The 26802-nt window shown below is 38.4% G+C and overlaps 2 protein-coding genes across 7 annotated transcripts in view; both read left to right on the top strand.

Moving 5' to 3' along the window:
- Window positions 1-11554, top strand: part of MTM1 (myotubularin 1) — a 48755-nt gene extending 37201 nt beyond the window's left edge. For 2 of the 3 annotated variants that reach the window (XM_055727572.1, XM_027799494.2), the window contains 5 exons: window positions 824-1030; window positions 4561-4653; window positions 6319-6432; window positions 6780-6956; window positions 9268-11554. In XM_055727572.1, the coding sequence (XP_055583547.1) occupies window positions 824-1030; window positions 4561-4653; window positions 6319-6432; window positions 6780-6956; window positions 9268-9435 (759 nt within the window). In that variant the 3' untranslated portion in view covers window positions 9436-11554. The remainder of the gene's footprint in view (window positions 1-823; window positions 1031-4560; window positions 4654-6318; window positions 6433-6779; window positions 6957-9267) is intronic. The other variant, XM_027799493.2, reaches the window with a different exon arrangement.
- Window positions 11555-12648: 1094 nt separating this feature from the next.
- The window catches only part of MTMR1 (myotubularin related protein 1), a 39209-nt gene continuing 25055 nt past the window's right edge, over window positions 12649-26802 (top strand). Inside the window, exons 1-10 of one of the 4 annotated variants that reach the window (XM_055727571.1) lie at window positions 12649-12937; window positions 15590-15695; window positions 20585-20635; window positions 21986-22061; window positions 22956-23050; window positions 23264-23371; window positions 23776-23877; window positions 24591-24674; window positions 25327-25476; window positions 26264-26452. In XM_055727571.1, the coding sequence (XP_055583546.1) occupies window positions 12807-12937; window positions 15590-15695; window positions 20585-20635; window positions 21986-22061; window positions 22956-23050; window positions 23264-23371; window positions 23776-23877; window positions 24591-24674; window positions 25327-25476; window positions 26264-26452 (1092 nt within the window). In that variant the 5' untranslated portion in view covers window positions 12649-12806. Of the gene's footprint in view, window positions 12938-15589; window positions 15696-18355; window positions 18383-20584; window positions 20636-21985; window positions 22062-22955; window positions 23051-23263; window positions 23372-23775; window positions 23878-24590; window positions 24675-25326; window positions 25477-26263; window positions 26453-26802 lie in introns of all 4 variants that reach the window. The other 3 variants (XM_055727567.1, XM_055727569.1, XM_055727570.1) reach the window with 3 other exon arrangements.

Raw genomic sequence — 26802 nt, 5'->3', positions numbered from 1 at the left:
ACCAGTCTTTAACAGAGGAATGCATTGTTAGTCTGATTGCCTTCACATGTAAGAGAAGAGATTTCTTTTTGTTTCTAGCAGTGCCGGACTATAGATAGCTGTCATTGTGAAGGATTAGTAATTACTTCAGTTGTCAGTATGTATGTAACTTTATTTTGTGGATTATAGTTTTGTAAATAAATCTTGTAAATGTGTTTGTAAATTTTGTAATTTTCACCTTGTAGCACAAATAAAATACTTAAACTGGTAATTCACCAGTGTTCTTACTGGTTGACCTTTGGACCTTTTGCCTCAAGTATAGCTATGCAAAAGTATTGAGAGATTATGTAATGAATTCTACTTAATAAATTTTCATTTTAAGTTAATATTTGGAAAATAAGCATATTAGAAGGGTACAAGTTCCTTTGTCCAACAACTGAAATATTTCAGTGATTTAGCTGAAAGAAAGGAGCCAAATGAAATACAGATTTTTTTTTTTTTAGAGAGTATATCCTATGGTAAATCCTCTCTTTCTTTAAAAAAGAAGCTTATGTTCTTTGATTTATCAAGGTTACTGCTTTCTGCCCCATTTTTTAAGAATTTGCTGTGAGATGAATTAGACCTTACTAAGGGATTAGGGAACCAATCTGTTTCTCTATTTTTATACCAGAAATTTACTTGATCTCCTAGAAAATTCTTTTCCAATTGACTACACCATGTTCCTCGGGTCTTTTAATGGAAATAGTATCAATTAAGATATTGTGTAGATACAAATAAATCAATTTATTTTTGTTAGAATGATAACACTAATTAGTGGTCTTTGGTGTCTGTTCCTCTTTGCTAGCTTGTCTTGACGGGAGCTATTCAAGTGGCAGACAGGGTGTCCTCAGGAAGGAGCTCTGTGTTGGTTCACTGCAGTGATGGCTGGGACCGGACAGCACAGCTAACGTCGCTGGCCATGTTGATGCTAGACAGCTACTACAGAACAATTGAAGGCTTTGAAGTTCTGGTGCAAAAAGAGTGGATAAGCTTTGGACACAAATTTGCATCGGTAAGAATTAGAAGATAATTGCAAGAACCATGCAACATTAATGTTCTAAAAAGCTTTTAATATTAAACTAGTCATTGTGTCAGGGTTTGATAATTCTTTATTTTGGAATTCTGATTTAAAACATTTCCAGGTAAATCTGAGAAGAGCTTTTGGTTTTGGACCTGTTCAGTTAATTTTTTTTTGCTGTTCTTTCTATGAGAACTTATATTTAGTTCTTTACACGCTTTTGAAAACACAGAATTGCTAGGGTTACTGGGGTCGTGGTTATTAAGCAAAGGAAATGAGAAGGCAGAAAAATTGTCTTCTCAAACTTTTCAAAAGATGATGAAATAAGGCTGGAACATGGGGCTTTTCCTTCACCCTCCCTTTGGACTATTTTGGATGTTATCGGAAGCATATGAATGAATCTGGCCAATGTCTTTTAAGTGATGTTTTGAATGCTGCTTCCCAGTATTCTACCCTTGTCATAATAGCTCTCAAGAGGCTGTCACTGATGATGCTGGCTCTAGTTCTGTTCTGTCTTCTGGGTGCTTAGAAGGTTAAGTAGAAATTGTCTGTAGCAAGTCCTTAATATCCATGCATAATGCGAAGTGCAAAGTCAAGGGTGCTCATGTTAGGAAACATTTCAGAGTCTCAGTGGAACTTGTTTTAAATTTGGTAGCTTACCATTTAATCAGGAAATCTATATGAGGAACCTGGAGGAGCAGAATAGATTGCCAGGGTGAGTGTGCTTTGATATGTAAACTTAAAACATAAGTTGGGAGCTTTACAACAGTGCTGCTTGTTGATGCTGAACATTGTAATTCACAGCAAGAAGTTTCCACACCTTCAGGAGAAGTCATTTGCACAGACAACTTGTCCCTAGTGGAATATTCTAAAGATACTACTTAATATTGCTAAAATTTGGAAAATGGGCAATCTGGAAAAAATCAAGAAATGGAAGAATATACCTATGTGTGTATTTCATGCCCATTTTACGTTTGCAAGACTGTCTCAGCCACTTGGAAATTCATGTATAGCTACTGAGCGTGAACCACTTCACCATTTATTGTATGGTGTGTGTACAGTGTACAAAGTGTGCTTGTATGCTGCAGCAGTCTTTGATCTGACATTCTAAGCTTCAGAGCACCTTTAGGAGATTTGCATTTTGATCATTGGGAGTGGTATCTGTCATAGTCCATTTTTTTTGTATACTTACCTGTAGTCTTCTAGTAGTGGTGTGTTACATAAAACTTTGAAGTATTCTGTCTATGGTACAGCCACAGGAAAAACACTGGCTTGCCTTTGTATTCTTGTATTTTATTTCGTATTTTTTAAAAACATTATAGTCATGGTGCAGATAAAATGAGATTGTATAACTAGGAGACCTGTAGCCTAGCACACATGTTATGCTTTAACAGACAGCTTGAAAAAGAGATCCGTGTGTCCTTCACCATTCTGAAAAAACTAAGTAATCTATCATTCTTTTTATTAAGCCATTAATTTTATTTTGAATAATCAAAAGAGTTTGTTCTCTCTCAACAGATAATGTTTTTCTCCTATTAGTGAGGTAGGACTTTTGCACCCCTTCCAGATGACTAGCTCAGACCACCTGTTCATCTCTGACAATGTAGCAGCAATAAGGATGATTTAAATAGCCTGCTTTTGCTTAAACTACTGTTTTATTTTCCCCAACTTTCTCACTCAAGTAGTAATCTTTGGAAATGGTTGAAGCCACTCTCCTGTAGCCATCCGCAGTTGAGAGTACCGTATATTTGGATTGGATGGGCTGTTCAGCTTATAGTGAAGTATTTTCTGGAGTATTCTGTAGAAATGGTTGAGTCGCTGTCTCTGGAGGTATTTAAAAGATGTGTAGATGTTGCACGTAGGGAAATGGTTTAGTGGTGGACTTGACAGTCCTGGGTTAATGGCTGGACTCAATGATCTTAAAGGTCTTTTCTAGCCAACATAATTCTATGATAAAAAATGATAATGCAAACAGAAAATATTTTGATCATACATGCTCTGTTTTAGTTTGGTTATTACCTGATAGATCTGTGAGTTTTAATAGTGAGGACCAGGCACTTCGGTGCAGGTAGCGTTTCCTGAAACTCATCTCTGAAACTATTGTTGTTATGCCCTCCTTCAAGTGGGGAGTTGGAGAAGAGTAGGGAGTTTCTTGTATTGTCTGGATTAGTGCAAGTGTCATGTTTTCATGTTACTAGGGCTGCAATTTGGATGTTTTAATAACAAATAACTAAATAGTAGACTACTTTGTAGTTCCTCCCAGTATTTTCTGTCTAATGAAGCACGCAATAAGTCCCCTTGTTGAAAAGGGGTTCCCTGCCCCTGCTTTTCTATGTATAGTGAACTTGGTGCACTCTGCAGGTGTTAAAAATGCTTTCTATCTAGAATGTCATTCTAATAATGCAGTCTAATGTAAGAAATAGGAGACATAGACATAATTATAGATGGAAAATACTCAGACATCCTAAAACTTCTAGCCGTAGTGAAAGTGGAAGGACATTCACTCATTACTGAACACATATATGACTCTGTTAACAGATACAATGTATTTTAAACCATAAAAACTGGAGAGCAAGGAGGCCAATTTGTTTGTCTTCCCTACAGTGTTTTCCTAGTCATTTGCTACTGTTCACTGAGTTCGGCTACAATCCCTCATCTCACTCTATTTCCTGCCATTCAATTCTATTATTTCAAACTATCTTGCAAATCATTGTAGTGTACTGGTTTTATAACTCTTAACATCCTTAAGACATTAAGCCTGCTGTCTTACGGGCAGAGAGACAGCATCTTAGTTCAACATACATGCTCTTCTTTTGTCTCCTCCAGGCCAGTATATTTGAGCAGAATTATGGAGTTAATAGAATCTCTTTTCCCTGCATTTCTTACCTGTTCTCAGCTATCAAATGTGAAAAGGAAGGAAACGGCTTTTACCAAACCTGCTTTTTGTCTGTGGGGAGAATGCCTTTAACTGTTACTTTGGACTCCTCAGAATAAGTGACTCACCGAAACTTTAGAAATGTGTGTTAATTTTCTGTCAGGAGCATGAACATTTCTTTGAGCTCACTCATGTTCACTGTCTACCTCAGGATGAATCTTTAGGTTCAAGTATGGAGGGGGAAGAGGAGAATCTGTGTGGATAGTTTGATGATCGAGTTTCTCCAGTGGCTTAAGTTACAAAAAGAAGACAAAGTATATAACTTGGCTTTTGACAAAATTATTACATAAACGTGTCTTGATTATTTGCAAAATAATGGATACTTTAATGGTTCTGCTTGTCCAATAACTAGCAGGTTTTTATAACAGGACCAATTATCACTTTGGAATTTGATGTCTTTGGAACAGCTTTGCAGTGCTTCTGTATATCTGAATCTCTCCTCCTTGGTGCAATAACTAATTCTGAAGTTATAAAAACAGGTTGTTATATTACTGAAGCACTAATATGCTAGTGCAAAATAAGAAACAATGTCTATTGGGCATAAAATAAACTGTTTCGATTAACAGGAGGCTGTATTGCTTCATTTCAGAGAATAGGCCACGGTGATAAAAATCACGCTGATGCAGACAGATCGCCAATCTTTCTCCAGTTTATTGATTGTGTGTGGCAGATGTCTAAACAGGTATGTTATATCATTCTTCAGAAGGCAGCATTGTTAAGAGATTACTGAATTAAAAACCTAGGTCTTTATTTAAAACCAAAGTATTTGAAGAGGACAGCATACCTCTGTGCTCTGATGCTGTAGTCCAAAAGAGTGGATTTGCTTTTAAACGATACCATGTCTCTACCATATTTCTAAAAGGCGTATATAAGCTGTGGTTATGTTGCTTAACATGGCATTGGCTATGCATGCAAAGCTGGCCTGTCTTGGTTACAGGCTTCTGTCGTGGTTTAACCCCAGCTGACAGCTAAGCCCCATGCAGGTGCTCGCTCACTCCCCCCACATTGGGACGGGAGAGAGAATCGGAAGAGTAGAAGTGAGAAAACTCATGGGTTGAGATAAAGACAGTTTAATAGGTAAAGCAAAAGCCAGGCACATAAGCAAAGCCAAGCCAGGCGTTCATTCAGCACTTCCCATGGGCAGGCGGTGCTCAGCCATGCCCAGGAAGACAGGGCTCCAGCACCCATAATGGTTACTTGGGAAGACAAATGCCATTGCTTTGAACATCCCCCCCTTCCTTGTTCTTCCCAGCTTATATACTGAGCATGCTGTAATATGGTATGGAATATCCCTTTGGCTAGTTCAGGTCAGCTGTCCTGGCTGCGTCCCCTCCCATTTTCTTGTGCCTCTCCAGCCTTCTCACTGACAGGGCCTGAGAAGCTGAAAAGTCCTTGACACAATATAAAGATTACTTAGCAACAACTAAAAACGTAATTGTGTTATCAGCATTATTATATGAAATCCAAAACACAGCACTGTACCAGCTAGTGGGAAGAAAATTAACTATCCAGCTAAAACCAGGACAGCTTCTCGGAAACATATCGAGAGATGTGACCCAGCAGAATGCTTTTACAGGAATTGTATCACACTATCTTAATAGCATCTGTTGTTTCATTTCAGTTTTTGTGGAACTGTCCTTTGAACCACAGGGACAAACATTCTTTTGTCAAAGCTTGAAAAGGAAGCTTGGGAGCTGTTGAGTGCTGTAAACATATTTTCAATAACTAATGAAACAAAGCAGCAAACTCAGTCCGTTTAGGGACAAAGATTAGGAGCTAAACCAGGGGTCCTCAAACAACGGCCTGCGGGCTGAATACAGCCCCCCAGGGTCCTCAATCCGACCCCTAGTATTTACAGAACCCCCCCCCCCCGCTCCTGCCCCCCGCCCCCCCCGCCAGGGGTTGGGGGGGGGGGGAAACCAAGCAGCCGCAGATGACTGCCTGCCACTTCATCCGTGCGCTGGCCCCCTGGTTAAAAAGTTTGAGGACCCCTGACCCTTGTTTTCCTGTATGGTGCTGCACTATAAAGAGTGCACTATGGATATCTTACTGTTTTGCTGGTAAAAATGTAACTGTAACCGTTCTGTATTTGATTCTTGTTTTTAGAAATTCAAGGCAGTTAGAACATTTTGAGAAGAGTTTTTTTCAGGGAATAGTTTGACGTTGAACATCTCATGCCATCTGAACACTTACTTTGCTATATAAAGTATATGAAAGCATTATCCTAAAAATTATTTGTAGATGTATTCAGGCTTCTACATGCTGCCTTTAGCCTCTTAAACCAGGGCATGTGCATCTCTCCCTGCTTTTATGATGTAAGGAACAAATGTGTCTTTTCTGCTTTTAGTTTCCTACAGCCTTTGAATTCAATGAGCAGTTCTTAATTACAATCCTGGATCACTTGTACAGCTGCCGGTTTGGTACTTTCTTGTATAACAGTGAGTCTCTTCGAGAAAAAGAGGTTAGTCATATTTAATTGTATCGCTGTCTTGACTCTAGATAATTACAGGAAGTTTGGGTTGTATTGCTTGGTTATATTCCTTGTATTACAGTGGTTTTGAACTGGTTTTATTCTTTTTACAGGATAAGTTGCATGGTAAATTCCTTGGGTTTGGTAGCTTAAAGACTATGCAGTCACTAAAATATTTGTCAAGCACTGGTTGTTTTGAAATATTTCTAATAACAGTAACTTACTATGCTTCTAAGTAAATCAGAAGTATATTAACTTTAGAATGTAACCATGGCTTCTGTGATGGATTTCCTGCTTTTGTGCAAATATTTACTGTTCTTATTTCAATTTCATTTTAGAAAGTGACTGAGAAAACGTTGTCATTATGGTCTTTGATAAACAGTGAAAAAACTAAATATACCAATCCTTTTTATACTAAAGAGCTAAATCGAGCACTCTATCCAGTAGCCAGTATGCGTCATTTAGAGCTCTGGGTCAATTACTACATCAGGTGGAACCCAAGAATTCGGCAACAAGTAAGTAAATTTGCTATAACATACAAAATGCTTTTTGACTTTGGAAATAGGATTTTGTGTCATAACTGACTTGTAGAATAGTACCTGTAATCTGTTCAGGTTTTTAATCCTATATTGGTAAAGATAGAGAAAAAAGGTCAAAATTATTGTTCAGCTTTTGGGTTTTGTTTTTTTTTTTCCACTGAGCTCTTCTCAGAACACTGAATTTATTTCAGTGCTTAGTATCAAGTCGTCCTCAAGCTCTTTCTATCCTCTTTCCTTGGGGACAGGGCTCGGGGAGCATTTTTTAAGGGCATTTGATGCTACTACAGGGCAAATGACAATGCTTAGAGATAGGCTTACCTATCTCTGAAGAGTTTAGGGCATTAGCATCACAAACTCAGTTGGCTGCATTTGCTTAGCCTTTCTCCTTTTTCTGAGAAAGTGTATGAAATCTAGAAATTACGATGACCTGTTCAGTCCTTTCTCTTTCAAAACAGCTGTCTGTATTGATGGCTTATGGTAAGATTATTTTTTTAATGTAACTTTGATGACAATTTGTTACTGAAAATTATACAAGTGGGTCAGGTTGGAAGCCCAGAAAAGCTTTTATCAAATTACACAGAATTCATTTCTGTGCTTTTAATGTTTAATATATGGACACTCAATGTTTGTTACAAACTTGCTAGAGGTCTCGGCAATGCAGCATGTAAAGATAGTGGAGAGAGACTTATTTGTCCTTCTTAACAAGTTCTGGAGTTTTGAGTAGAAGATAGAGGAGCAATTTCTTTGACGGAAGCAGTCTTCATGATCCAGCCCCTGGAATGAATCAGGAGATTCCAAGCAATGAACTTCCTTTCCCGCAGCTGATCTCCTGTATTATTTACAACACTTTAAAGGCTGCAAGAAAGCCAGTTTGCTATATTTTCTTACAAGTATATTGCTAGTTTTAATTTTAAAGTTCTGTTTTTAAAGCTTTTGTTGCTTGTTGTGAAAAATGAGGACATTTTACAAGACGTGAATCAAAATATGTATTTTAGAAAGTGAAAGATTATAGGGCATACAAATTAGCTGTAAATCTACTTTAAAATGTGCTTTGCTTTTATTCAGGGAAGGTCTTTGGCAGGAGTTTCTTAGAAATACAAACCCTGTGATAATCTATGCTGCTACTACTGCTCCCTCATCTTCACCATCTTTACATACAAAGTGCAGCCTTTTTTTTTTTTTTCTTTCTGCACACAAAATTTGTGCTTCATCCTGACTTAAGCAGCTGAGTAGTGGACATGTGGCCTGATCTAGTTTTTCAATGACCTTTCATAGTGCTGTTACTTAGAAGCATGTTACGCATCAGATTCCAGTCTAATGAAGAGTCTGGTCTGTCACTAGCAACATTATTAACCCTAATTTCTAATCAGCATCTCTAATAATTTTAGTAACTGCATTCAGTCATTGATGTAACTTCCACAGTTGCTTCAGCATTCATTGCCGTCCTCATCTGGGGTGCCTAGTGAGTGGTGCATGTAAGAGTGCCGGTTCAACTGGTTTTGAATTGGTGAGGCCTTACATTTGCTCCTGAAACTGTACTGCTAATAGCTTTTAATTACAGGCAGTTAACTGTGAAACAGCAGCAACTTCTTGACAGATGTACACAGCTGAAGGTAACTTTAGGCTCTGTACCTGCCTTGGACATTTGCGATAATACGTCTTTTCCATTTGTTTCATTACTCTCTTGAAAACTAGGACAGTTGATTTTTAAACACATTCAGGTTTACTTACAAAATTCACTATAATAAAGTTTTGCATTTATTTCACTTGTTTGTTTACACAAAGTTGCAAATTTGCTGTTAAAAATTGAAGTAGATTTTATCAGTGAGGGAAGCTTTTTAATTGGAAGACATGTAGCTAAAATAGTCAATCTGGCTAAATCCTGTTTTTAGGGAAGGTAGTGAGACATCTGATCTCTGGAATCTAAAAGCTTTTAACAATTCAAGAAGAATACCTTGGCTGAAGATTTTTTGACACCCATCTTGCCTTGCACACAGTGTTAATTAGATAATAAGAAAATAAAATCTATATGCTCCAGAAAGGGCAGGCTGATTTTATTGAGGTAGGAAGAACTGTTTTGTATAAAGATTTTCTTTGGATGAGAACAACTGGAAGGCAGAGGGCTCTTGCATTATAGAAATAAATATTTCTGCTTAGCTACAACTCACTATATATGTTGGGGACTACAAATACTGAGTAATGCCAGGAAAATACAAGTACTACAGCAACCTAACTGTGTAGAAGTAGTTGGACTGAAGTGATGAGACTAATGCAGATCTCTTTCTAGCAGCCAAATCCCGTGGAACAGCGTTACATGGAGCTCCTTGCGTTACGTGATGATTATATAAGGAGACTTGAAGAGCTGCAGATCACAAATAATTCTAAGATCTCCAATTCATCAACCTCATCAGCATCTCCCTCACAAATGATGTCCCAAGTACAAACACATTTTTGAAGAAAATATTGGCTTCGTTCTATACTGTAATAGCAAGTGGTGCTTAACATAGATCTATAGCATAAACAGGAATATTTTAATGCCTTACATTAGACTGTCCTAACACAAGTTACTTTAGCCTGTCTTCATTTGAGGAGGACTCAAAACAAACTCTTCAATTACGTGCCTTTCAGAACCTGTGGACTGGGAACATTATTAATCAACTTCTAGTTATGGAGGACTTTAAGAGTTATTTTAGAAAGTCTGGTACAATTGGAATTAAACTGATATTATTGTTTTCATAAGAATGCTTTAATTTATTACATTGTAGGTCATGTTTCTGTAAGGAAATTCATGCTCAGTCTTACATGTTGTGAAAAAACACATTAATGACGATAGGAATATTCACATTGTGTAAAATTAGGTATGTGTGTATTCCTGTTAGGAATACATTTGTGGAGTTTGAGATAAAAATAAATTCTATTGTGAGATTTCAGAGAGAAGTGTTGAAATTTTCTGGTTACCTCAGAATCCCAAATTTTCCCTTTTTGAAATAAATAAAAATGTGGAAGGGATTTCACTGATACACTTCTAATGAAAAAGTTCAAATAGCTCAGTAGATATCAAAATAAAAGAAAAAAATCTATTTTTTATTCTAAATAGGTGGGTTTTTTTAAAACAAATTACAATTGTACTAGATTCTAAGAAGTCCTGTCTTGGCTAACTGTTCAGCACTAAAGTATATTACAAATATTGTTAGCAGTGTTTGTTCTTTGGATTAATACCGAATAAAATGGTTCATAAAGAAGGTTTATATAATTAAAAACAGACCCACAGACACATCATTTAAGTATCCAGCAATAGCCATAGTATTAAAGCTTGTGTTTGTCTTCTAAAAGTAAGTGTGCCTGTTTAAAGGAGCTTTTATACCAAAGTAGGGAAAAAAATCAGTTACAAATACTGTTGAAAACTTGTACATTTATAGTTTACTGTTTAATTTAACTTTTTTTTTCAACAAATTTATTTTTAAGTATTTAAGGGACTTCAGTGTACAAGATTTGCCTATAGTGTGTGCACTTCCATTGAACCTTCCAGTGAATCCTGGCTTCAAGCCTTCATTTCAGAGGCTTCCAGTAAACCTTTAATTTGTACCTTTCAGGTATTTTTTTAATAGTTGCAAGCATTTCTTACGACAGCACAAACCTTGCTACTTGATATTTAATTAAAATTTTGCATATTCTCAGAAGTTTAATGGTATTCGGGCGATCCAGGAAATAAATACTGCAATTCCAGACTCTGTAGAGGAGACTATCTAATATTGATATTTCAAAGGAGATATTTTGATGCTTGAGGCTTCTGTCATTGTAAATTATTGTATATGTGGTGAGTTTTGATCTGCACGATATAATAGGATTATATATAAATTGTTTTGTGTAAGTATATATAATATAGTTTATTAGAAATTCTGCAAGTTTATAAAGTGTAAATATTTTGCATATGAAAACTAAATTTAAAGCTATAGTTCCATAAAGTAAGTTTAGAGGACATCTGAATATTTTTAGAACAGTATTTTTTCAAAGGAATAAAAGTGTACCGCCTCTTGATTTAATTCAGTATATACACTGAATTGCACTATTATTTTCAGGGAAGCTCAGAGCATATGGCACGTGTGTGTTTTAAATAGACATGATTCATATATGACTTGGTTTTGTCCTCTAAACTTCATTCTCCCATCAATGTTCTTCGGTATGTATTTCCAAAATAACAATGTCCCAAAATCTTGACTTAAGGTAACTCTTGGCTGGTTAAGATGCATTACATCAGATAAATGAAGAAGGATACTCGATTGTTGATGGTATAACTTACATTTTGAAAGCTATGCATACTACTCTGGTATATTTGCCTTCTACTTACTTGTGGTTTATAAAAAAAAAAAAAGCTATTTTTATTAGAAATTTGAAGTTTCTGTATTTGAGTTGAACATATTGGTGACATCTCTGAGCAGTGTGAAGAAGTTCAGAAAATCTAATCGTTTTTACTATGTAAACACTACGTGATAAACTATTGCATTTGGGAAAGTAATATAATGGAAGGGTTCTTTTTGCACTTAATTCATTACATATATACATACCAATCTTCATTACTGGTTTGGTCAAATTTCAGTCTTTGAAGCTTGTTGACATGTCTCTGTGTGGGCTTGGCTTTTTTCCAAGTCAACAGATAAAATTAAACCCAGTATCTTATTTTTATATGGCAATATTAGGCAAACACAGGGATGTGTTCAAAGTAGTCATTTTCCAGAAAGTGTCCAATTAAAGTTGCAAATGTAGGCACACAAACAGATTAGTGTGAATGGAAGACTTTTCCCCTTTCTGCCCAGGTGGGTGGCCTGGGCTGTCACCCTGGGGTGCAGGCACTGGCCTGAACAGGACATCTCCCTGTCACAGCTGCCACCGCTGCTCCACCAAACCTGGGGATGCTTCTGAAGTGGTGAGCAGGAAGGTTCCAGGCACCCGTGTGTTTTCCAGGAGGGGTAACAAAGCAGGGCTGGGGTGTGAGTGGCAGCAGCTGTAGGTGCCCGATACCCAGTACAAAATGTCCGTCTCGGAACGCTCTTTTGGTTTTCTTTGTTCCCTATTCTTACTTCCGTGGGCCTGAGAAGATAACCTAGTTTTTGTGCTGGGCTTCAGTTACTTACTTAAAAAGTTTTATCTGTTGAATTGCTGCCTTGACTTGCTTCTGCATTTCCTCCCCCAGCATCACTGCTATGGGCATGCCCTAGGAACGGTTTGCCTACTGCCTCCTTCTCTTGCATCATAGCTCTGCCTTGCATTCAGCCCTTTGGGGATTTTGTCCCGCAGTGAGCATTTTGTGCCCTGCTTGAGAAAACAGGTTTTTATAACTGACCGGAGCCCCAGGGCCGGCCACCCTCCTTGGGCACCGCCGGGAGCCTGCGGGGTGCAGTGAGCGCCCGGCGGCCGCCTGCCCTGTGCCTGTCTGAAGGGAAAACGAGCTAATAAAGGCGTCTGGTGTAAACCACCGCCTCTGACAGGCCTTTCCGTGGGACCCCGGAGGTGTCGGCGCCTTTCTGTGACGGCCGAGGCCGCCTCCGTGCCCCCGGGGCCCGCAGGCCCTGCCCGCCCCGCCGAGCCCTGCGGAGGGCGGCAGCGGCCGGGCCTTCCCCCGCCGCGTGGGGCCGCTGCCCGCCCTCGCGGCGGCGCGGAGGCCTGTGGGTAAGCCCCGCCGCCAGGTGACAGCTCTCGGCCGCCGCCGGGGCCCGAGCGGGCCGGGCTGAGGCGGCAGGGCCGGGCCGGGGGCGGGGGGCCGCGCCGCGGAGGGGCGGGAGGCCGCCATCCCGGCGGGCGCAGCGAGTCCCGCAGGCGGCCGGAAACATGGAGCGGGCGGCCGCGGCGGCCGGGCCGGCGGTGGAGGGCGGCGGTGTGAGCAGGCGAGCCGTGCGGGCGGGGGGCGCCGCGGCGGCGGGGGCAGGGTCGCGTCAGGCCAGCACGGAGACTCTGGACAGGTGAGCGGGGCGGGCGAGGGGGCTCCGCCGGTTCCCGCGCTCGGCGGGAGCGCCGCGGCCTGCCCTCCCCGCGGGGCCGGGCGGCGGGAGGGGGCGGCGGGCACCCCCGGCGGCGGGAGCGGGGCCCGCCGGGCTGCAATCCGGGAGCTGATTGCCGCGTAACCGCGCCGGCTGGCGACAGATTTTCCTCGGCGAGGGAACCGACCGTCGCCCAAGTTTCCTGCTTGCGGTTCGGTGCTTCTCATCGCTCGCGTCAGCGGCCCGGCGAGGGCTGGGGCTGCCGGCGGGGCACCGCGCCGCGCTCCTCGGCAGCGCCAAGCCTCTCGGCAAACTCCAGTGAGGCTGCGCTCGGAATTTAAGTCTTTATTCCCGTGGGGGTTTTGGAGGCTTTTTTGTTTTGTTTCCCTGCAAGCCTGGGTGTCGCCTGCCGGGGTGTGCCTGCCCCACCGCCGCTGTGCTCTGGGGCAGCCTCGGGCCGAGCCGGGGTGCGGGAGCTGGAGGCCCGGCCCTGGCGCATCCCGCTCGCCGGCCCTGGCACAGGAATCCTTTCCTGCAGAAGTTTCCAGCTGGAGGCAGACCTCGGAGTGGAATTTACAAATCTTTAGAGAAGGAGTAGATGCTAATGGAAGTTTCGTCCGGAAGAAAAAGAAAGAAAAAAGACTGTTTAATCAGTGCCAGGTTCTGGTCTCCTGATTCTCCCTCTTTCCTGTTAGGAGAAACCTGGCAGTTTACATAGTTCTGCTGAAGGTGGAAGTCAAACATCTGTTTTTTATCACTAAAGCTTACATTTTGTATTCCTTATTAATGCTCTTTCTTATCTTAATGTCTTGTCTTTTTTCTCATCTTGTTCTGCCCTGGAAAAGTTATGATGTCCATTGTCATATAGTTTATGAATTTGCCAGTACAATTGTACCAGGCTACACTAATGTGCATAACCTCAGATGAGACAGAACGCAGAGGCATGTAGTGCTGTGTGTCCTGCTTGTCAGCTGGTGATAAGTCACATTGGTAATATCAGCATCGTGCAGTACAGAGATACATCTCGAGATGCTGATCGTAGGAGATGGGCCTCCATTCAGATGTTTTCCTCGCTGCTAACTTTGTTGATATAGCGATTCCTAGTGAAGATAAGCTATAGAAAAATAAATACTTTTCTTAATTAACAAGTAAATGCTTATTTGGAAACAAACTTTGGCAAACCCTAAGGAGATACGCTAGAAATCAGAAAGATGTGAGAGAAGGAGAAATAAATGAGATTCAGAAAAGGATTACTGCAGGGTTTAGCTCATGTACCCTTTTGCAAAACTTAAGTGAAAACTTCTGCTAAGTGAATCTGGACACAAGTTCAGCACTAATTTGAGAGTTATCTTCATTGTTCGGGCAGGAATAACATAGATGTGTTTTAGTTGCAAAATGATGTTTTGTGATCTAGTACTGTGTAGAATTTTGCAAGTGGGGAGAAAGGTACTGAAACCTATCAGAAAAGTTCTGAAAGAGCTTTCATTTCAGGTACAAAGTTCTTGCATACATCTGCACCTTATATCTACCTGTACTAGCAGAGTCGGTGTAAAGAAAGGCCTCTAATTAAGTCATAATTTTCCATCTTATGCCATCCCACCCTTGTAATGTCCAAGTTATGGTGCACCTGTTGGGTGCGGGGTATGTATATATAGTCATTAACGTCAATATTATGGGATGCTTACAGAATTCAAAGCTAGTTTGTGAATGAATTTTTAAAAATAATTTAAGATTTTGTTCCTGTATTTAACTTCTGAATAGGCATTAAATGCGTAGAAGAGCCCAACTAAACCATCTGAAGAAATGGCAGTTATCTAAGGCATCAATTGCGCCTGCTGTGGCACCCAGGGAACAGTTCCCTCTGGCATTCCCAGTCTTTTGTCAGACACCACACGTTCTGAGGCAGACCTAGGGCACTTCAGAGTAGCTGGCAACAAACTGTAATTGCTTCTCGCTCTCAATACTACATTATTTGTAACCAGCACTAGTGAAGTGGCCGTACATCAGCCGGGATTTGGTGCAAGTCTACTGTTCAGATGCTTTGCCTTTAGGGTTCTTATAAACACCCCACACTGCAGAGTTCCTTGCTGTGGTGTGGGAAGGACCATCCTGAAGATTATTCAGTGATTATTTTATGAATAGGGAAAAAATACGGCTAACTAGAAGTTACCCTTTAGAAAACATGTGTTTTCTTAATTTAATATTAATATAGAATACAAGACTAGCACAGTTTAAATTTTTAAATTCTAGCATAGAGTAATTAAAGTTTGATTACTGAATAATCAGGAAGTAATAAGGAAAGTGTAAGGCGTCTTGTTACTTGACCAAATTCATTCCATGGATGGCTTTAAGAAAAAAAATGCACTGGATAAGGAAATGAGCATTTTTGTAAGTTTCTAGGGCTGTGAGCTTTTTTTAAGCTACCAGCAGCTCTACACCTCTGATAAGATCTAGTAAATTTCTTTTCCCTAAGTTGGTCAGCAAAATAGTTGCATTCTTCCACAAAACAAGCTAGTTTTTATGATGTTAGTGATCATTTATGGTCTTTTTTTCTGGATGTGCTCAGTTGCTAAGCTATTCTCAATATACATTTTGAATTACATGTAAAGAATTTGCATTGTTCTGTTTTTGTAGCCCAACTGGATCCCATGTGGAATGGTGTAAACAGCTGATAGCTGCAACCATTTCTAGTCAGATTTCAGGGTCTGTCCCATCAGAAGGTGTGTCCAGAGACTACAGGGTAAGTGACTTGATGAATGCATTGATTTGTTTAAGGTAAAAGAGTGAATGATCGGGAAAGTCCTTGCTGCCTTGATTATCAGGTGCTAAGTACTTAAGTGATCGCTGAATGTTTTGGGACTAGAAGCATCTCATTATGCGTAGAAGTCTCTTGAATCTGCTTTGTGTTTTCCTCTATATTTAGAATAGTGGCATTGAAGTCTACAGAATAAAAATTAAGAGGTGAAAGGAAAGCTAAAAGTCAATGTAGTCAATGTTTTGAATCAGATGCCAAAAGTGAGTTCTCTTTTCTTTTGATTGCTACATTAAAAAAAATTGGTAAAGTAGATTAATAGTTACAGGTTGAAATTGTTTCATGCGTTTGTCAGAGTACAGAATTGAGCTCCAGATTTCACAAAAAATAAATGCATGTGTCTTTGTTGCCATGCAAAGAACACAAGTGACTATCATTTTTCATGGGGTTCACCAGAAACAGAGAATTTAACGTCAGACAAACAACAAAAATCACCTTTTTCGTTCCCTCCCAGCAACATTTTTGTCACTAAGGTAATGATTGCACAGTATAATTTACTTGATAGGCTCCTTTGTGCTTTTTGCATTTATTCTTTCATGCCCATTTGCCATTTCCTATATGCAGCCAGCCAACTCAGCTATCAAGAGTGCAGCATATGCAGTTTTCCTTCTCTTACAAATTGACAGAAGTCACCTGTGTTTCAAGTCCCTTTAAGAAACCCAGGCTGCTGCTACCTAGATCTTTTTTTCTTCCTAGATATGAAACAGTTTCATGGTCTTCATGTAGAATGGCCAAAAGAAGATTTTATCTTTTTAATCTAGATTGTAAAGTATTTTCTAATATGTTCTGTGATTGAAAGGTTTGTTGTCCAGAAACAGTTTATTTTAGGTTCTGCGACAGCAGGTAAGATTCAGCCCAAGCCTGAAGATGAATCCACAAAATGTTTTTGACCGTAGTCTACTTAAAAATTCACCTCACAGAATTCCACACTATTGGCACAGTCAGCAGCTTATACTCATAAAAAAGTATAGCTCTTCCGTACTGTGGCAGCAGAATTGCAAATGCTTACCTCAGGTCAAGGCTAACATCTTTGATAAAACATTGTGGGAAACCTTGCATTACAGCTGTCGATGTTGTGTTTGCCCTGTAGATCAAGGACTTCATTTTAGTAAAATCCAAGTGTAAGCTTGGTGTTCAATTTATCTCTGAGTTAGAACGCATTCCTCTGGAGTAAAGAGCACATTTTAACTCTAAATAACCGCCTTCTCTTTACCAAAGTCATCTTGAATATTATTTAACAGGCATTAGTCTTTTAAGGCCTAATTAAAATCCTACTTCATTCTCTGCTTTATAGAAATGAAAGAAAAAAGTTTAAGCCTGGTGGTATTCAGAATTTTTTGTGTATAAATTGTATTTGGCATCATTGCATTGCTGTGATTTGAAATCCCATGTTTGTGTATAACATCATGGAATTTTTAATCCTAGAATATCTTTAGTTACATTCAGGACCAGTATCTTGTGAAGTGGTGTCTATGCTTTAGGAGAGGGTGTCCTTTGCACTTAGCTTCTGCAGAATTCCATCGGTGCGATTATTTGCTTAGTCAGTACCACTAACGGGCTGAGTTTATTCATTATTACTATGGAATTCACATGTAAAAAGGTAATGCCCATTTATAACTCAGTCTTTGAGACATCTTTCCCTTTTGATGCATGCTGATCAGTTTTGTGGGTCTTTGTTACCTTTGGTTACCTCGAATTGCTGCATTTAGAGACTGTCTTACAACTACCCAGAAACTTCAGGTAGGGCCGTGTGCGTGTGTTCTTCTGGAACTGGTCAGGCAGTTCTGTTGCTTTCTGCTGGATTTACCTGGAGCTCACTGCTTTATTCTTTTTTCCATCCTTTTAATGTTTCATTCTATATGTTTGCAAAAACAGGTAAATATATCAATTCTTGTACCTAATGGTATTAGTCATGTTACTCTCTGTAACTTACCTTACCAGAATGTAGTTTAGGGAAGGGGGGAATCAAATGGTAGCAAAGGGGCTGCAGATGAAATAAATGGTCAAAACTGGAGCTCGCTAAACCCTACAGCAACATCATCTCACTCTGAGTTTGAACTCTGCTGTGTATTGTCTTCTCTGACATACTCTCTGCCTGGAGAGTATTCTTGAATGAATATAAACGAAAATTGCTTAGGTTATAGTAGCTGAGTATAGACACCTTCAGAAATAAGTTGAGAAGAGTTGTTCTTGTTTTGCCATGTAAATCTAAAAGATATGGTGGTTACACTTCATGGGTGTTATTGCAGGCTTATTGTTCCACCTGGAAGGATTGCCAGGCTCTTTCTTCTCTTTTCACAATAGCACATTGTAAGGATAAAAGGGTGATCAGGAATGAATGTTTCACAAGAGTTTGGCATTTGTTACATGCTAAAATGAAGGAGTTAGATTGCTCTTAGACCAAAACAATTCTGCAAATGAGAGCTGCCAGATCTGCATAGTTTTGTTTTGTTCTTTCAAAATCTGGCTATAATTAAAATGTTTGGAAGTAGAGTTCTTCGGAAAATCTGATGAAGTAAGATATAATATCTTTAACAAATCAAATCATGTGTATTTTGTTGGATAACATTTTATATTTTAACTGACAGGTGTACAGGAGGCCTGTTGTTATACGGGTAAGATTACCTTTGGCTAGCAGTAAAACGGCCTCCTACCTGTTTGTCATTTGTGCTGTGTGAGATCTTGGTGTGTCAAGCATTCTTCTTTACTTCATTAATGGTTTTTATGAACCAGTCAGACCATTTTGCTATGCAGTGCAACAGCTTCTTTGCCATAGAAATGCTTTATATACATTACAATGTTTTTGTGAGCAATAAAAGTCAGTGTGTAAGGAGCAGTATTTTTAAATTATGTTATGAATGTGCAATACTAACTTCAGTTTTATTACATTAATTTTGACAAAATGGATGCTTGCAACTGAGGCTTACATGCTTTGGACTACAGAGTACTGTATTAGCAGCTCTAACGTGTTATCTGTGCTAAAGAATATTAGTGATAAAAGCGGTACATCTTTGTCTATCCTATCTAAATAAGATACCAGTTCATGCTTGCCTTTGTACATGTTTTACCTTAATTGTTACCACCCTGTAATAGGACTGAAAGTTAGATTTGAAGTTAAGACACTAGTGCAATGACCTGCATCTTTTTAATGATAATTTCGAGACTAGGTCTTGCCCATTGTTCATTGGAGATATAAAAAGGACGTGCTTTGTTTTCTTGTCCCTCTCTCTTAGTAACATTTATGGAGTGAGAAATGATCTGGATAGTGTTCTGACATCGTTCATGAAATGTGTCTAACACTTCTATTCAGACAAAGACCTCTTGTTCAGCCTCAAACCAGGAGATGAAGTCTGAATGATTTCTTTTTCTCATCTGTTGTTTACGTATTTGAAAATGATGTGTTTATTCCAATCATACAAATCCACAACTTGATGATTTATTTATTTTTTAATAGATAGCTCTTGAAATAATTGGTCGGGGTTGAGTAACAAAAATTGTTTTCATTTGGTTTTTCATAGTTCTGTGTAAAGTCTTTGATCTTTGAATGATCTGCTGTGCCTCTCTCTCCTGTGTTTATTTAAAATCTTTTGGTGTATTTGCTGGTTGTCCTTCTGGTTTTCTTCCCAGAGATCACAATATCTACTTTGCTTTAGTTTCAGAAACAACATTTTTATGGTCTGAAATTTAAGTAATTTCTATTTAGAATTTCACCAATACGTAAATGTTAGGAGTCCTTTATAATTTTAAAGGATTTTTTAAAATTAATTATAACTTTTTAAACTCTTGTAGAGTTCAAATTATATCTAAGTCCTTCTTCAAAGTTTTTTTGAGAGATCTGTAGAAATGTTGTAGAAAGGAAAACTGACTTTAGCAAACATTTGTAAATTTAGACTGAGGCTGGTTTAACAGTCTATCAAGTGAGAAGTTCGATATGTGAATGGGGAATAATAGACTGCCATGAACACAACTTCTCTGCAGTTAATAAAGAAAGAAGACGGGAGAACACTTTTGGCTAGACGTATTAAAACAGTTACTTCGTATGACCTATGGCAATTGTACTTCTCTCTGGAGTGCATAGGAACCTTCTGTTTATTAAAGAGATTTAATTAATATTCAGGATTTGCTGCCAATATTATGCAGAAATAAATTAACATAGAGATGTGAATTGTTTGCAGATTTTGCTGTGAGGAGTTATTTTAGGTTCTGTAAAGTTACTGGCTAGGTTTCCAGCAACAATTGTTGAAAAGGAAGTTGCTGGAGAAATGTGTGAAACCATAGAACTGAAAAGTTCAATTAAAAAGTTTTACACAGTAAAGCATTTTTTAGGTTGTCTAGATACTTCTATTTTATGTCGACCTATTTTTTCTGTGGAAGATTGCATGAGTTGTCCCCTAATGCTGCCATTGCAAGCTGTACTCAATTTCTTCTATTGATAAGCATGTGGCATACTTCAAATTCATTTTTCTTCACTATAAGGTTGTTTGTCTTAGAAGACAGTACATACTTTTATGTTCTTATCTACCAGCACTTACTCTTTTGTGAAAAAGGGAGTAAATTTTTCATTTTGTGTTGTACCAAATAACAATAAAAGGATAGTGCTAATCCTTGGATAGCTTGGATTCCTTTCTGTGGAATGTAGTTTGTACCAGAAATGGAAGATTTTGTATAGCTAAACTGAAGTTAAAGTATGTGCTGTCTTTTTAAGGAAAGAAATAAAAAGGGAAACGAAAAAGAAAAGGTTCTGTCCTTTCACCTCTTGTCTGCATGTTTTTTCCTGTTACTTCTCTCTTGCCCTACTGCTGCCTCATGCAATGCAGGAGATTCAGGATGGACACAATGGCTATCATTCTGAAGCAGAACCTGATCAGGTGGCAAGTTTTTACTCATCTTTTATTTTTTAACTGTGTAGCAAGGTACTACATATTAGTACTTGTACAGTACATACAAATCTTATATTCCTCAGGCAAGAGAATCCACCGAAGGTATTTCATGTGTTAACTGGTTATTTGCTAGGTAGGGGTTTTGTGTACTGTCATGTAGTCTAAAAGGTGGTACTGCATGTAAGCAGAACACATTGTCCTCCTAAGTTTGTAAGTATTGGCTAATTCTCTACACATCATCTTCTGTGATGGGGTGCTAAATATAAAATTCTGTTAGTTTCCAAGAAAACATAAAGCCACAGATCAGTTTAAATATTTCTAGAATTTATTAATGAGGGCTTAGAGTAGTTTGTTTGGAGGCAGGCAGATCCTACCAATTATTTGTATGTGGATCAGAGCTGTCATACAAGGGAAGAGTTATTTGTTTACTGTAACATAGCCCATAATATTTATTCTCACTTCAGGATGTAAAAAATTGAAACCATAATATCTTATCATTTTGACCTGAGAGAGATCACTTTCTCACATGGTCCTTAAAATCCCACAGACCCTTTTATTCTTAATTAAAATCTTAGTACATTGTAGATCTTAGCTGCTAGTGAAGGACCCAAAGGATCAATCTTGTATCATTCAGGAATCAAGCCAGTTACCTCAATGAAAATTTATGGAACTAGCCCTTATTTTAAAATAGCTAATTGTTCTTCTGTATTTCATTATTACTTCATTCTCAATCTGACCTTCTGGATCCAAAATTCCTATAATGGACCTCTTCCATATCCTGTGCCACTCTCAGGAGGGTATTGATTAAAACAGAGCATTGTGAGGTGCTTCTGACTTCTTGCTATCAAAAATACAAAGTTAAAATGTTAAAACTTCTGCCATATAATTCTCTCAGGTGAAAATACTCAAATATTAAATAAACAACATTAAGAATATTAAAAAAAATAATATGAGCTTTGAAGTGTTCTCAAGTATATAAAATACCAAAAATAATACCTGCATTTAGCAAAAGACTAACAAATTGTTAATTGCAAATCTGGGCTGATCTTACTCATATATTTGTATGCTATGTGTAGCTAGCATGTGAAACTAATTGTTGCATAAATGCTTTGTTACTAACATGTTACTAACACGTACGTCTGTGTAATATTTATAATACCAAATTTTGTGTTGTGTTTTTGTTTTTACCATGGTACTGTTTAATACAGTTGTGCCTTGTAAAAAAAGATACACTTCTTGTGTTCGAGTTATCTGGTAGTAAAAGCACTTTGCATCAAAATGTATCGATGTGGTACAGCTGGAAAGTGAGATTTACTCATGGGTTTGGATTTCTGCCAGGCACTGCGGGATGGAAACAAACTAGCCCAGATGGAAGAGGCTCCACTTCTTCCTGGAGAATCAATCAAAGTTATTGGTAAGCATACTATCGAGTACTACACTGAATACTATTAAAGCACTTGTTTATTTATTTAAAAACAGAATATTATTTCCTTTTGACTTTTGTTGTTTTTATGTAATGCCAGTTTAGATTAGCTGATCTCATGTGGATTTCTTTTCTTTGTCTTGTAAATCCAAATGTAGGAAAGAGAAATCATGTCCAGAGGATGACTTGCTTCATATAGATAAATACATTTTTCAAGAGCTAATATATTCCACATAGGTGTACTGTTGTATTTCTGCTTGGGCATGCCAAGGATACTTCATAGATTCAAAAGCTTCCAAATTGTAGTAGCAAAGAAGATTAAGAACTGGAAACTAAGTTTTCCATAACTTCATGAGATTTATTTCGCTTTGGCCTGTGACAGCAAGCACTGCATTAGCAGCACAGTACTTGGCTAGAAAAGAATACTAGCTCTTTCAAATAAAAGTGAAAATGAAGATAGGGGCATATAGCTGAATTACTTGGAGGTCAGTTGCATATACATGCAGTGATTCTCCCATTTGGCTGCTCTTCTGTGAGCTGAGTGTGGGTGCTTTATGCTGCAGGGCAGGGAGCAGAGCTGCCTGCAGCTAAATACCAGCAGGATGCTTTGTTACCTGCCTGCCCTTACTGCAGCCCATGCTAGCTGAGCTCAGCCGCAGTTGCTCAGTAGTTGCTGAGCAGCAGTGGGACTGAGGAGTTTGATTGTTTTCATTGTTGAGATAAAGACAGCTCTTTCAGTTCTGACAGCGGTAGGCTTTCCTGTCGAGGTCACGCAGCAAAATCTTACGGAACTGCATAAATCTTACAGTTTTTAAATGGCAATAGATTTTTATGGAACAAATGTCTATAATAGTAAAACAAAGCTTTAATTGGTCTGTTTTCCAGCTAAAGATGTTATGTATATCTGTCCATTTATGGGAGCAGTCAGTGGTACACTAACTGTGACGGACTTCAGAATGTATATCAAAAGTGTTGAAAGGGTAAGACTTCGCTATCTATCTGCATATTGTTTCAGGTGGGAATGATGCTGAAGTAGATTTCAGAAAGTGACAGTTTTGGTGTAAGTGAAGTATGTTTCACAGCAGTCTATTAAACAGGAATTGTACTTGACTCTTATGAAACGTACATGAATAATACCACTTTGTGTTCCTCCTAATGTAACAAAATTCATTTGTTTTATATACAAATTTCAGGATCCACCTTTTGTTATTGATGTTCCCCTTGGAGTCATAAGTAGAGTTGAAAAAATTGGAGTACAGAGCCATGGAGACAACTCCTGTGGTTTAGAAATAGTTTGCAAGGTATGGCATGGTAGAAATTTACTCATATTGAAGTATTTTCATTTCATTTTTCTGTAAGGGGAATCTGCATGCACATGTGCTGTTTTTCTGTCTGATCAGTTCCCTGTATTTGAACACTACTTCTTATACGTAATATATTTCAATTCCTCTTATGATACTTGTAGCCTTAAACACTTCTGCCTTTTGTCTCAGGAGTGAATTCAAAGGAAGAGTGGCTATTTTTATATCTAGCAACTCTGATGATGATCCTAGTCATATAATGCTAACACTTACAGAACTCGGTTCTAACATGGGTTAGGTGGTATCAGTGACTTAGTGCTACATATATGCCTTCAATCAAATGTCTTATAACTGCTTTTTATTTATTTATCACAGTGTAAAATAGTGTAACTTATTTTTGACAGGATATGAGAAATTTGCGGCTGGCCTATAAACAGGAAGAGCAGAACAGACTGGAGATTTTTGAAAACCTTGTAACACGTGCATTTCCTGTTTCTAATGATCTGGTAAGTCTTAAGATGTAGAGAAGGCTGTCACTGGCTCTCCTTGTTTTTTGGAAAGTGTAGGTGGGGAAATACAAGGGCTGTATAACAAACATTGAAATATTGATTCATAAAATCTGTTACAGAGCAGGCAAGATACTCTGACCCTGTTTCCTTTTTGCATTAATTTGTAGAACATTACACTATCGCCTGCTATTGGTGAAGGTAGTTAATTTGTACATAACCTTGAGATCTAGATTTGCCTAACATGACTGATAAAAAATGTGTATCTATTGACTCTTATTTTCTGCGTTAGGTAATTCAGTCTGGAAGTTTTGTCTAAACAACAAATAGGTACAATTAGTCTTATTATTACTTAGTTGCAGAATGCTATTTCATTTGCATGTGTGGGTAAGGAACTGGTTGGGAGGTAGGAGAAAAATTTCCGTATCCTGGCTTTGCCATTGATGCATTGTATGATCACAGCCAATTAACTTCAGCTCGCTCTGAGCATTTCCTGTCTTGATTTTGTTAATTCCATAGCATGTACTTGAAGGAGGAAACAGTCTTTCATTTTCTTCCTAGCACAGTGTTGGTCAGTCTTGACTGAAGGTTTTATGTCTGTTGTTAGAGTTTTAGAAGTGTTACATTTGAAATATTAGAAGGTTTGCTGTTTTGGAGCTTATTGTGCGTACAACCCATCACAGTAATTTATGCCTTTGCTTTGTTGCCTTTAGCCTCTTTTTGCATTCAGCTATAAAGAAAAATTTGCTGTTAATGGCTGGAAAGTGTATGATCCAATGGCAGAATATAAGAGGCAGGTAAGTTATAGAAGTATACTTGGTGCATTATTTTTTTCTCCATCTCCCCCAAAGCCATTTAAACAGGAGAAAAATATTAAAACTCAAGATTTTCAGCTCTAGCTACGTACAGAGACTGTCTAGATCTCATGTTTAGATAACAAAATGCAAGTGGCCTGATTTTGAGAGTGTTGACTACTTACTAAAATTGTTGGAGATAGCAGGTGCTGAGTACTTGAGCAAACTGGTCTACCTTAACATTCATTCTTAAATCCACATTTTTGCTAAGTGCTGTTTCTAGAAAGTACAAGCTTTATAAAAATTTTGTTTTGAATAAGCAGCATTAAACAGAAGGGTAACCATAGTTTGTCATAAATCTACAGTTTCCTAGTTGCAAAAATATTTTTATTTCATTGTATGATCACTTTTTACCTATGTAGCCTATTCAAATGGTTATTTTGCATATCATTTTTAAAGATAATAAGCAGGAACGATTTCCAGTATTTTGACTACGGTTCCATATGAAGACCTAAAGTTTATAGCTTATTTAAAAGAAAAATGTGGGCATACTTTTTTTTTTTAAAGTACATAGCATATAAAATTTTCATTGCCCCAGACTCAGATGTGTAAAGGTCTGACCTGAAAAATACAAAAATGTTTTGCTTTCGTACAGGGCTTGCCCAATGAGAGTTGGAAAATATCCAAAATTAACAGCACCTATGAGCTTTGTGATACATACCCTGCTATTCTTGTTGTGCCAACCAGTGTAAAGGATGATGACCTCTCAAAAGTGGCAGCGTTTAGAGCAAAAGGCAGAGTTCCAGTAAGTGAAACTTTTACAAGTAGATGTAAGTGCCCTAAAAATTTGTAGCTTATGAGAAATTAGCACAGTTCTTTTAGGCTTCTTTTTTTCAGTAAGTGGGCCAGCTTCCTTCCTGAAAGGGGTGGGAGGGGTGGTGGTGTCGTGTGGGGGGAAGGGGAAGGCAAAGAAAGAAGAATTAGGCTTGATGTGTTTAGAACTGAAGAGAGCAACTTAAATGTAAGTCTTAACTACTTGGTTATTTTGCCATGTAATTAATTTTTGTTTGGAGTTAACACTTGCAAGCCACAATGATATTTGATGCTAATTCACATATTAGCTTGCGTTCTGATTCTAATTTGGTGTGGAATGTGTTACAGCCATAGCAGTTTTCTTGAGAATAGACAAGTTTTGCAGGTAGCATAAGAACCCCCCCTTTAAGCATGTTAGGTGGTGACAGTTTCCATGCTCTAGATCTGCTTAGCAATGTAGTTTAGAGTTCTGTGGACTTCCACATGAAAGCAGTTTTTCTTCCTTCACTTTTTTTCCTAATTAGTAAGATGCAGCAGCAGGCTTAATTTTTCTTAGAAGTAAAAGCCAAGATGTTTAGAGTCACTTCGTATTTCAAGCGTAGATTTGGGATGACCAGTGCTAGTGTGCTGTCAGTATGGTTTTGCATCAGCTTGTCCTTAAATTTGCATTTGTTGATTTGCCAGGAAATATCATGTAGGCAATGCAGTTGTCTAATTGTACCCTGACCTGCTGCTTTTATAGTAGTATGGTAAGCTAAAATAATTTTATTTTATTCCAGGTGTTATCCTGGATTCATCCTGAGAGCCAAGCAACAATAACACGATGCAGTCAGCCATCGGTAGGCCCAAATGATAAGCGCTGCAAAGAAGATGAAAAATATTTGCAGACAATAATGGATGCCAATGCTCAGTCACATAAACTTATCATCTTTGATGCCAGACAGAATAGTGTTGCAGATACAAACAAGGTAGGTTGGTATCATAACTAGCATTGGTAGTTCTAGCTTTATTACAATTACATTACAATTACAAATTGAGTAAGAGATGAAGATGAGGGGAACTTGATGTTGAAAAGAGAGAAAACAGGGTCTCTAAAGAGGTCATGGGAACGAAAGCAAGTTGCTTGTAGCGTTTTGGAAAGGCTGGCAGGAGCTGAGGGCAGCATGAAGACATAGCTGAGAAATGAGATGCAGTAAAGCCCACAGAAGACCAAAGGTTTCGGTAGTAAAAAGGAGAAGGTATGTGGATGTATTATCAAATGTAGCCTATTACAATTAGAATTTCTTTCACCTAAAATAAAACCCCTAGTGCATCTTAG

This window comes from Falco cherrug, chromosome 15 (genome assembly GCF_023634085.1).
Source record: "Falco cherrug isolate bFalChe1 chromosome 15, bFalChe1.pri, whole genome shotgun sequence".
NCBI lineage: Eukaryota > Metazoa > Chordata > Aves > Falconiformes > Falconidae > Falco > Falco cherrug.
The sequence above is the reverse complement of the archived record's forward strand: the minus strand, read 5'-3'. Positions and strand labels throughout refer to the sequence as shown.